Here is a 13,037-nt window from a genome sequence, read left to right on the forward strand (position 1 = left end):
TATTAAATAGCATTAAAAATGTCTTTAATTATATTAATCATTTGTAGAGGTCTTAAATTCGAGACAGAAGACGATTAAGTTAGATTCACTCTGCCGAGTTAAGGGGACTCTGAGCAAAGTATGTGAGTGTAATGGAGCGACGGTAATTTCCCCTCCTTGCTCAAAGCATTCTGTAATCACTCCGCTCCAGCTCCACTCCCTTTTTTGCTGATAAGCCGCGTTAAGTTCCAAGGCCTTGTCGAAAGTGTGTCCTAGCCTGTCTTAGTGACGAAAAACAATCTGTGATACATGATGCATTTTGAGATTGTTTGGGATTATTCTGTTATTAATCTGTATTAATTTCATGTTCACTCTTATAAAGCATTGAATTTGATTATGAAAACCCTGCTTGAACTTATTCCTGTGCTTTTTTATGTAGATATAATTTGATCTCAGCTTTCACTTTGTTCCTCAATCATCATGGTGTGGAGATTACTTGAAGTGCCTACAGATTTTTAATCTGAAAATAACTACAGACTGAAGTCTGGAGCTTACTAAATAAATTATGTACAGAGGCATGAGGAGCATACATGTTTTAATGCTGCAACCATCATTCAATGAGCAACAGCCAGTATGATTCGTGCCATGGTGGCAAAAACCTTCTACTGAAGGCTAGAAGGCATTTGTAATGAGTGATTTTATCTGACTTGTTTTCCTCCTTCACGCTGGAGCTTCTTGACATTTCTGATTGACTTAGCAACATATATTTTCGTCTGTTGCTTCTCAAATAACATTCCAGCAAATTGGATTCTCAAATAACATTCCAGCAAATTGGACCTTGTGAAGCATGTCTTCACAAGGTCCAAAAACTCAGTTCTCTGTTGAAATGCAGAACATAAAAAGAGACATGTCCCGTAATTGTTTGTGGATGCATACTTAATTACAGGAATCAGTTACAGATCCTACTCAGTGATTAATGCTGCCCTCTAAAGATTTCAACATTCATGAAGAACTTTGAATTTTTGCCACTATTTTTATTCATGGCATTAGATGATTTATTAAAAGCAAATGCTAGCAGACAAGATTTCTTTTGATGTTTGTTCCCATAGAGGACCTGTAGAGGATTGCATCATCAATAATGGAGGTCATAAAACATGAGCAATACTCATCACTGGAAAAGACACTGTGGATTTGAGATGATTCCTTCTCCCAACCAAGCGAAGGTTCACCGAGGACAGTGTCCCCTGTTCCATGCTGGCAATATGGTCAGAGAGATAACTCTTGGAAAAAAGCTTGTTTTATCCCTCCAGCGACAGCTGTGAAAACGCAATCATTCGAGTTTGAACTTTTGAAGGAGCCTTAAGGATCTCACACCGACAAGGCTGTATCTCTCTTTAAAGTGCGATGAATTATTGAAGTGTACAACTGAGAAAAGCATCTCAACCAATCATGGCCAGCCAAACAGGAAGCTCTGTTAAATGTCAAGTCTGAGCAGAAGTCAGAATCTTTTTCCCGCTCTTGAGTCATGTGCAGAGATTGGTGAAGTGCTTCACACACCAGAGCAGGCTGTCTCACTAAGAGGACATTACATCAGTGGAATGGGGAAACTTGGGGGGTGAAGTGAAGTTTTAAAAGGGCTGTCAGAGAGTCTTGACTCATTCTTTTTCCCCCCCTCTAGGAGTACACGATTGATGTGTTCTTCCGGCAAAGTTGGCGGGATGAGAGGCTGAAGTTTGATGGGCCTATGCAGGTCCTTCCACTTAACAACTTGCTCGCCAGCAAGATCTGGACTCCTGATACCTTCTTCCACAATGGGAAGAAGTCAGTAGCCCACAATATGACTACACCCAATAAACTTCTGCGACTGGTAGATAATGGAACTCTTCTCTACACGATGAGGTATGACTTCAACTCTTGCTAGTCTCTGTAAAGGCCTTGATGCATGTTGAACAACTTCATTGCATAGTTTACGCATCCATTCTACAATGGAATCAAGTGGTCACTTTAGGTGTTTGCAGTTTAGACTGCTTAGTTGACTTAATTTCCACCTGATATTAAGATGCATTTTGGTTAATTGGATCACAAGTGGACGGGGGAGAAACAATCCCATCCCATTTCACCTTTTTTTTTGTCCACTTTCAACCACTTCTGCCCTGATTTCTTCGAGGGAAGGGTCTATGGGCGGGTAAATGTATGTTGTTGTTTTTTCAGATCTTTCAATCTAATGGACAAAATAAGCTTACGCATTTTACATATGAACGCGACCGGAGACGACGGAAAAAATACAGAGAGCATGAGCTTTCGTTTCTTCTCTGACAACCACAAGAACACACTGAACACGGTGAGAGAACAGCATGCTTGGTACGGTTTTCATCTTCAAACCAAACTTGAGTCTTCAGCCAACAAACTTTAAATCCAGTCTGGCTAGTGCGCTTCGCCTAATGTTTACGTGTTAAGTCAGTAGATGGAGAGTATGAGTGTTACAACTGTGAAGGTCACGTCAATGTTTTTTCGACTACCTCTGGAAGTGGTCGAAATTGGACAAGCTCAAAACTTTTTACACCCCGTTCATACTTGTATTTAGTTTCGACCACTTGTGATCCAATCAACCAAAACGCATCTTAATATCAGGTGAAAACAGGGCCAATGAGAGCAACCTAATTTTATTACGCCACTCAATTGCAATGTATGTATATGGGTTTTTCACACAACCAAATGGTGAACGTATGCATTATACAAGCATTCTGTTATCTGGCTAGTTAAATCAATGCTTTGGGGAGATTTTGAATTCAGGTGGACAGCAGGTTGTCAAACTGAAAACAAATCCTGCCTGACTTCTCCAGCCCTTTTAGATGAGCTGGCAGATGTAGACTAATGTCTTCTTATCGATGGAGGACTCCGGATGAGCGGGACGATGGGGAACTGGCCAGCCTGTGACCCAAACACCCCAAGTGCTTGATGAATGAGTCAGGGGATTGAATTGTGACTAGCTTGGCCAGGAGCTGTCCAGAGCAATGTGTTCAGCTGCCATAGACAGAGTAGGCCAATTCCAGCAGCCATTTCAACACAGCACCTGGGCTGCTTGTGCGCAGTCACAATGAGAGATTGGTCATCTGTATCTCCGAGTTAGGATTGGTTTTTATCTCTCCAAAACTTTAACCTCATCTCGAATGTTATAAATGGCCATCAACCTACAGGAAAAAGGTACTATATCATCATATTACTGCTAATTTATCAGACCGCCATAACCTTGAGGTTTCCTATAACAAAAAGAAAAGGCTTACTCCTGAATGTATGAGAAATGGCGATTCTTGAAGCGCTGCAGAAATGATTGTGAGAAACCACTATATGCTTGAAAAGATTCCCAAATCGATGCTAGATGTTGATCTGTGCCCTACTGAACCGTATGCAATTTATTAAAGTAGAGACATTTTTGCTGACTCTGCTGTGTTCAGAGTTTAACGGTAGCACGGCCGATGCATTAAACATACATGAATTTCACATTTGCAGTACGTGCATAGCTTAAAAATATTTATGAAATCCTTTTACCCTGAAGGAAGAGACTGCTCTTGCCAGAAAGCCAATAACGTAGCACAGTGACATTTTGCTAGTTTATCATGCGCAATAGTCTGAATACATTGCATTTTAACCGTAAGACAAGTACAGAACAGTGTCAAAAATGGCTTTCTAGTGATTTAAAGATTATTTTCTCGTCACAAGTTAATATATACTTTTTTTTTTTCCTATTAGCACTTTTTTCACTCCCAAAAGGTGTTAAACATCAGCAAAAACTAACTGAATCATTTATTCACCCTTTCCCCGGCCTGTCATCTCAAGCATTTGAATTACACGATACATAAGCCTTAATCAGAACTGTAAATCTAAGCAGAGTTTTCAATTCAGTAGTGCTTGTCTACAGGGATTGTGCTGATAAAGAAGGTGGCACATGAATAGGCCTTATGTGGTGGCACACTAGATATACTGTATTACTGAAAAGGGGGTGTAACTTCATTCTCTTCTAGGCCCTGTCTCATATGAATTCATTTAATATGGCTTCAGTGCTCCCAAGGCTAAGAATAACATTTGAATTTGGATGCTTTAATGAAGGCTTGTCACTCTCATTGTGTTTGCCCGCGGGGATGGCGTGTTGTAGAGAAGTTGTTAGCTAGAGCTCCCAGGGACAAGAAAGTTGATGTTTCCGGACTATTATGGGCAAGGGCATAATTGCATTGTATAAGTGCATGGTTTATTTGCCAATCTCCCACATGCCTGAATTTATCAGAGGCTAATTCGAAAAAAGGTATTTGGTGTCTCAATCTTTAGAGATCATAATTGACTATATTCTTTTGCAAGTGAATATAGCATAATTTTTAGCGTCGTCACCAAATTCACTCATGCTTTTTCTTCACTCAGTAAGTTATCATCTCTCAAACATTTTTAGGCCTTTTGAGCCAGAAGTAATACTTAGGTGCAAGACTTGCAGACTTTCCGTTTTACAACAACATTGTAACCAAAAATATTCTGTCCTTGCTCCTTACATGTTGTCTTAACACATCACCGTGTATCGCGTGTAGCACTTGCTAATGCAATAGTTTGAAAACAATGGAAGCTTTCCGACGCAGCTTTTAAAATGTTTTATCTCTCCTGATTAGTGAGGCTCAAGTTAAAGCCTTTGTGTTAAGTTAAGTAGAACATCTAGTAGAGAATCTAAATTGATCATGATTTATCGCCTCCTTATAGCGGCATGTCTGTTTTGGGCTCTTTTTCGTGATAGTCTTTTCAAGTGAAGTCAGTGTCAAACTTTTTTTTTTTTTTTTTTTCTCAATATATACACATTCTACAGTGTGAGTCTGTCCAGGGTCAGGCTATAGAAAATGTGACAAAGACTGCTGCTCAGTGGCTTAAAGTGTAAGTTTGCAGATTTTCAACCTGCTTTGTATTGTTATAATGTCAAAGTAAAGTAAAAAGTAAACGTTTACTCCTCCATTTTACTTGGGAAAAAAAAAAATGTTTCATACTTATACATGACAACTGCTTTCTCTGGGTCAGCGACAGCGCCAACTCAGATTTGAGTGTTCTGGTGTGATTTTGTCAAAGGTTTAATAGACAAAGGTGAATCACTGTCATTCAGGAAAAAGTGTGGGGGTTTGAATCAAAATTGTGATTTGAGTGGTTCTTTCTCTTGCAGAAGTTGCCACCACAATGCTAGGGTGTTGTGAGTGGTTGAAAGGGCATTGCGATGCAGTTGCTATGGTATTGAGTGTTTTTCTTATTTCTACGTGACTGTTACATGCACATATAGACACATTTTTTTTCCTTTTTTTTCATTTTAGATTCCACTCTCTGTGTGTTTTGTCTAAAACCAGTGACATCGGTTATATTCAGATATTTCTCGGATCACCAAAGAGGACCATGAAATCAAAATGACAATAATGAAAGCCTTTGTATTAAAGAATTTCATAATAAATGCTAACACAACAGCTTTTCTGACATTCAGCAGAAGTGCCTTGGCAATGATTTGAAACACTGGGACTATAGAGTAAAGCTGTATGAATGATTTTTAAACATTCAGTATTGATCTGTATTCAGTAAGTTATGGGCACAGAGTTGACTCTGAATATATGAGCACAGGGAACAAACCGCACACAGATTAAAGTAGTGTGTTAAAGGGATCGATATTTACTGTATGAAGTTTAAAAGTATTTGGACTTTATTAAGTTTAAAGAGAAAATATTTCCAATAGTAGTGTTGCTATGATAAGACCATTCAGTTTGAATTAAAATGGCAACATCAAACAGGATTTTCCTTACTCTTTTAAAAGAATAGTATTGTACAATGTAGACTGTAACATTTTAACATTCACACAGCAATTGTAAATGCACCTGCAAAAATGTCTTGTTTGGAAATCATCACAATTATGATGAACTTATAATTGCAAATATTAGTATGTCAGAGACACATCCCCCCCTCCATTTCCTCATGTGATCCACTGTCCACTCCCAGTAAAAGGCATTTTTTCTTTGCTTTTTTGAGTAAGGCACAAACTGTAATGGGCCTAATAAACAAAGTTTAGCACTGCAAATAAATAATCAATTTGAATACAGCAAAGCACCATTTTAGCATGTTTAGCACTTGGTTTGACTAGACTGTAGATGATGCAGGTTTTCACACTGAAAATACATTTGCTACAGTGGTGCAACTATTTAAATAATATAGGATTATTTAATGATTTTCACTCCAATGACTTTCACATGCAAAATAAATAAATCTCACCTCTGGTGAAAAGTTTTCCACCACTTTAAATCAAATATAATTTTCCTCTGGCTTTGGAAAGCACATATTACTACTGTGACTGTTCCAGAGTCCTGGAGGGATAATGGAATGTTGCATGTCTGTTTGCTTTAGAGTTAGAAACATTGAATGCCAGCAGTGCTCTTTAATCTTTTAATTCCATAAATGAGTTGTTAATTGAAACATGGGGGTTTTGCAGCTGTTTTGGCCCAGAGCATTCTGTTTCGGTGATCATAAACTACTGTGGAGCATGGTTAATGAGAATCAAATAGATTATAAACTGTTAAATTTGTATAAAAACTGCATAACCTTCCTTCCCACCCATTGAGCTCCATGGACTCAGATCAGCTAAAGTTACAACACATTGCGGTCTGGAGCAATTTAAAGAGGTTGTATTCTACACTTTTGTAGGTTTTTTTTGTTTGTTTGTTTTTTTTTTCTCCATGAAGTCCATTTATGATGCAAAATTTATATTTTATTTATTTATTTATTTTAGTTTTACATTACCCTTTTCTCCCTCTCTGACTTTGAATTTAACAGCATGTATTTGCTTGTGCACCTTTTCGAATTCTATATGTAAATTATATCTCTTATGACTGGTTAAGCTCATTTTATGAAGACCACATGCATAATTCACACTGTCTGCCATTCATTGGGTCAAGTTGTTAAGTTGTATATTGAATAGAGGTTGAATGTGGGCAGTCATAAATTAATCCATAAATGGTCTAGGCCAAGGGTTTTCAAACTGGGATATGGCAGCCTGGTCTCATTGTTAATACGTAGTTATTAATACGTAACTTTAAAAGACACAAAACGTACATATTTGTACGTTTTGAATGGTGCTAAAACGTACAAATACTGACGTAATTATGGCACCCAAACGTAAACATACTTACGTTTTTACTGCGAATAAAACGTAAAATATTTACGAATCTTTCATGTCATAAAAATATATGTATAAAATATATATAAATGTTCCCTTTTTAACATTTTTAGATGAATGTAATATCCCTAAACCCCACCCCACCCCGAACCTAAACCTACCCATTTTATACATAATGTTAAAAGAATAAATCATAATTGACAGAAATGTGTAGGAAAATGCCAATTTTAGTAAAAATATGACATTAAAACGATATTTTGAGCCACTTATCCTACACCTTCTCCTAAACCTACCCATAACAATTTCTTAAAACTACATACATAAATGAAAAACAGACAAACAAGCGTAACATTAATCACAATCATTTATTTTTTGCAAATATGTCAAAAGTGGTACCAAAAGTTAAAATGATGATGAGTTCCAGTCGCAGTCCTCTCTGGCTGTAACGTAATAGTTTTTATAGGGTACAGAGCAGAATATAATTTATTAATCCGTGAAATTATGAATCTGTCTTCTCTCTGTGAAGGCGCGCACTCATTTCAAATGTCAATCCACTGAAACACGGCATATCGCAATCTGCGACGAAGCAGGTAAGAACCAATGAGCGTTCGATATCAGTGCCGTAAACCATGTCGTAACGCTTCTCAAGGGTGGCGCAGGCGCACTGGCGCTATTTTTTAAATTTGAATCATAACGTGCGCGGGCTTTGACTGTGACGGTCGCTGTTGCTGAGAATGAAGGTGAAGATCGACAGATAAAGGGCTGAATTTGAATCTGTTCCTCGCAAACATATGGATTGTAAAGATATGGAGTACAGCAAACAAATAAAATGGGTGTGATTTGTTAATGTATGTTGTGCTTTGGTGTATCTTATGGTTGTATTGTCAATCACTGCATAGGAAAAAAATCGCACAGCAAAATATTACAAAACGATTATAGAAATGTTATTCATTTTAAGGTTTCAAAGTGTAGTCTCGTTTAACATTATGTAACGCTAATGACAATTGAACACAACATATTTGAATCATTAAAGCCAAGATTTTAATATTAATACATGGTAATTCATATACATTCACACTTTACGTTAGATGTTTTACGTTTTTAAGCTGCTAATACGTAAGTATTTGTACGCTTTAGTGCTATAAATACGTCAATGTTGTACGTTTTTGTGTGTATGAAAACGTTAGTAAATGTACGTGTGGTAGAACCACACTTCACGTAAAAATACACACGTATTCTCATGAGATCACGTTGGATATGGGGACACCCAGGGGTCCAAACGGGTGATGGGGGACCATGGAAAATTTTAGAGAGAGTAAATGCGCTGCTATTTTTAAAATGAATTTTATCATTTTAATCTTAAAATCAATTAAAAATGTTAAATATTTTATGTATATAATAGCTATGGCCCTACCCTTGGCATCAAAATTTTTGGTCTGGATTTTTTTTTCTTTTTCTTTTCTTTTCTTTTTTTTTTTTTTTATGTTCTTTAATTTCAGGAAAATCTTGTAATTGTTGGATGCATAATAGCCTATCAAAAGATTTGTGTTTTCATTTAATTGTGGTATGTGCAGCCGTAGGCTCTTCTCCTGGACAGAAAACAGGAAATATGTGGCAGGAAAATCAATATGCCAAGACACAAAAAAGAACAAGCAAGTGATTGTTGTTTTGTTTTCTGAGACAGACAGTCTGGCACAATCTCATTAAATCTGGGGCCAACATTGCACTTGTGATGATGTGCTGACCTCCAACATGCCATTGAACGCAGTTATTTTTTCCTGGAATGGCTGTGCAAGGTTAAACATTGACTGAGAGACAACTTGATTTTGCTCATTCATTGTGCTGTCTGTTCTGAACTTGTGGCAACAATATTGAAGAGCAGAAATCAAATAAACCTTCCTGCTCAGCTCATTGGGTGAATCTCATGAAAGCGGCCAAGAAACGGTCAGGTCATAATTCCTAAAAAAAAAAAAAAAAGGATATACAGTCTTAAATATATACATTTTGAAGCACAGTGACACTATGTTTTATGACAGTAAAGCAAAATCAAACCCCTCTCCCTATAACCTACTTACTCCCTAACACATTACTGCAATGTGAAAAAGTCTCATTCACATTACTGTAAAAAAAAAAAATGTTTACTGTAAAGTATGTTTTGTAATATTATATTGATTTTAAAATAAGTTGTCTGGACAGGATGATTTTCATTATTGTAATATTCTTTATAGTACTAAAATACACCTTATTTTTTGATTTTTGGATGAACACTAGTGACAGTAAAACAACAACTTCTCACACAAATTATGATTTAGGGTCAGATAACTGATTAATAAAAACATATTTTTTTGCCATCTCTTACAGAATACTAGGTAGCACTAGTTTAGGGCCCAATTCTCACTATTAACTATTTGCTTATTAGCACGAATATTACTAGTATATTGGTTGTTTATTAGTACTTATAATACACATATTAATGCTTTATTCTGCATGACCATATTCTATATCCCATAATCCTACCCAGAGTTGGGCAAGTTACTTCCAAAATGTAATACATTATATATTACTAGTTACTGTCATTTGAATTTGTTACATTACAATATTACTGTCTCTGAATTGTAATGCTATACACTACTTCTGATTTACTTTCACCAAAATAACCACAGAAGTATGACAGCATAAAATGCTAAAATGTAGTTTATTGCTACTCATTATACATCCAGTAGAAGGTCATGTGATATAGCATAATGACTGTAGGCCAGTGATCCTCCAGGGGGGCCTGATGATAACTTAATTTTTGAGATAACTTAAAATGTATTTAAATATATTAATGTAATTCATGAATTATATTATTAATATGTTAAATTAAATATTAACAAACACCACCTCTCTGCGTATTCTGCGATTGTTTCAGAGCAGCCCACGCCGTTTCTCATCGCACTGTGTGAAAAACAGACTGACCGGCGACTCAAAACACCCAACCGCATCAGTAACATAGTATACGCAAACTCCATCTCTCAGTTGGTTAAAGAAAACCAGTGTTGCTAATAAAGTTTTGATGGATGACGATTTTAATGAAGGTAAAGATGATTACAGTGACATACGGGTGTCATACATTAGGCATGCGTGAGTCCGTTATTATTGATGCAGAAACAAATGTGTGCTCGCGGCTCACTTGTATTTCTGCCAACATGTTCTCCAACTAATACACCTATATAGGTCGTTTGTCACTTCCCTGAAATACAACCCATAGGAACGTTTACTAAAGTTGTGCCTGTATGGACAACAGGACACTTTCATTTTAATGCATTGTTCTCTTTTATCTGCATCATATTTTGATTTTGCGCAGATCAAATGGTAAAGCATTGCAATATTTAACAATATGCAATCTTGTGATCATGTGATCGTGAGTTCGATCCCAGGGAACGCATTTGCTCATAAAGTGTTTATGCACTATAAATCACTAAGGTTAGGTTAATTAAAAAATGAGTTTTCTAAATGGAAATGGGACAAATGGTGCAAAAAGTCCACACATTGCATTTAAATGAACACGCATTTTGATTGGTAAAGATAGTCATACGTCATTTCATGACGACAGACGTAACACGACACTGTCATTATTTTTACGCCAGCTAGAGGGCACATGACTTTAAAACATAAATATAAGTCGTAATAAGGTGCTTGGAAAAACAACCTATAGGGTCCGTTTTTTTTTTGTTGGAGGACAGTCTAATTTCTGCATCTGTTGCTTTGACTTGCCAGTGCTCTTGACTGGCGCATTCTTTCTCTTCCCTCAGTTCCCTCAGTGTCTCACGTAGATTTCAATATTGCACTTGACTATTACGTTCATGTCCTTTTCTCTAAAAATAATAGGAGTAGCTATGTCCATCTCACAAATGTAGAATCTGTCTCTGTGTGTTACTGAGATTGTAACAAGTATAATATTACCCAAATTTTGTTAGTAATGTGTTATATTACTGTGTTACAGCAAAAAGTAATATTCACTATATTGCCAAAAGTTTTGGGACGCCTGCCTTTACTTTAATTCCAGAACTTTAATTCCATCCCATTCTTAATCCGTAGGGTTTAATATGGAGTTGGCCCACTCTTTGCAGCTATTACAGCTTCAACTCTTCTGGGAAGGCTTTCCACCAGGTTTAGGAGTGTGTTTATGGGAATTTTTGTCCATTCTTCTAGAAGCCCATTTATGAGGTCAGGAAGTGATGTTGGCGAGAAGGCCTGACTCGCAGTCTCCGCTCTAATTCATCCCAAAGGTGTTCTATAGGGTTGAGGTCAGGACTCTGTGCAGGCCAGTCAAGTTCCTCCACACCAAACTCACTCATCCATGCCTTTATGGACCTTGCTTTGTGCACTGGTGCACAGACATGTTGGAACAGGAAGGGGCCATCCCCAAACTGTTCCCACAAAGTTGGGAGCATGAAATTATCCAAAATGTCTTGATATGCTGAAGCATTAAGAGTTCCTTTCACTGGAACTAAGGGTTCAAGCCCAACCCCTGAAAAACAACCCCACACCAAAATCCCCCTCCACCAAACTTTACACTCGGCACAATGCAGTCAGGCAAGTACCGTTCTCCTGGCAAACACAGAACCAGACTCGTCCATCAGATTTCCAGACAGAGAAGCGTGATTCGTCACTCCAGAGAACATGTCTCCACGGCTCTAGAGTCCAGTGACGGTGTGCTTTAACCACTGCATCCAACGCTTTGCATTGCACTTGGTGATGTAAGTCTTGGATGCAGCTGCTCGGCCATGGAAACCCATTCAATGAAGCTCTCTACACACTGTTCTTCAGCTAATCTGAAGGCCACACAAAGTTTGGAGGTCTGTGCACTGTGAGCCTCAGCATGCGCTGACCCCGCTCTGTGATTTTACGTGGCCTACCACTTCGTGGCTGAGTTGCTGTTCCCGATTGCTTCCACTTTGTTATGATACCACTAACAGTTGACTGTGGAATATTTAGTAGTGAGGAAATTTCACGAATGGACTTATTGCACAGGTGGAAACCTATCACTGTACCACGCTTGAATTCACTGAGCTCCTGAGAGTGACCCATTCTTTCACAAATGTGTGTAGAAGCAGTCTGCATGCCTAAGTGCTTGATTTTATACACCTGTGGCCATGGAAGTGATTGGAACACCTGAATTCAATGATTTGTAGGGGTGTCTCAATATATTGGCAATATAGTGTATTACTGTAAAATAATTACTTTTGTAATGCGTTACTCCCAACACAGATCCTACCCAATACCTGAACTTAACAACTACCTTACTAAGTATTAATAAGCAGTTATTAGGCATTTATTACAGAAAAAGGCATAGTTAATAGTTAGTTAATAGAGAGAATTGGACCCTAATCTGAAGTTTGACTGAATACTATACTATTGTAATAGCACACACTAAAACAGAAGATTGTAGAGGAACCCTGGTGTGGAAAGTTATTGACAAACAGGTAAATATACCACAAAACAGGAACTGAGGATATAAACAGGTAACTCTTTCAAATCCACAAGTTAGAAAGGTCCATAAAGGCTCAGGTAAGTAAAGCAGGTAAGTATCTAACTCAGAGTTCACAGAAACACTTATCTCATTATACCAAGTTCGATTGGGAATCAAAAGCTCATCGAGCATACAGGCACGTCCTTTTCACTGGAGAATAACAGAAGACAAAGACTGAGTGTCAGCATGGAGCTTAAGATGGAGTCCAAAAAAGCGGATAACGAGCTGTAGGTGAGTATGATCAGTGTACTGGTGAGCGCGAGAGTGTGGTTGTGATGAAATTGCCCTCTATACCCTCATTCACATTCTCTATATTAGTCCTCTAACATAGTTCACTTGAGGGAATGAATGAAAATGAATAAGTGAATT

General features: G+C 37.6%; 1 protein-coding gene across 1 annotated transcript in view; it reads left to right on the forward strand.

The window, feature by feature from the left end:
* gabra3 (gamma-aminobutyric acid type A receptor subunit alpha3) overlaps positions 1–13,037 on the forward strand; it is a 212,286-nt gene that overhangs the window by 62,190 nt on the left and 137,059 nt on the right. The window contains exon 4 of the mRNA XM_067376987.1: positions 1,658–1,878. Coding sequence (XP_067233088.1) covers positions 1,658–1,878 — 221 coding nt within the window. The remainder of the gene's footprint in view (positions 1–1,657; positions 1,879–13,037) is intronic.

The sequence above is a fragment of the Chanodichthys erythropterus genome, chromosome 22 (assembly GCF_024489055.1).
Source record: "Chanodichthys erythropterus isolate Z2021 chromosome 22, ASM2448905v1, whole genome shotgun sequence".
In the NCBI taxonomy this organism is placed as follows: domain Eukaryota; kingdom Metazoa; phylum Chordata; class Actinopteri; order Cypriniformes; family Xenocyprididae; genus Chanodichthys; species Chanodichthys erythropterus.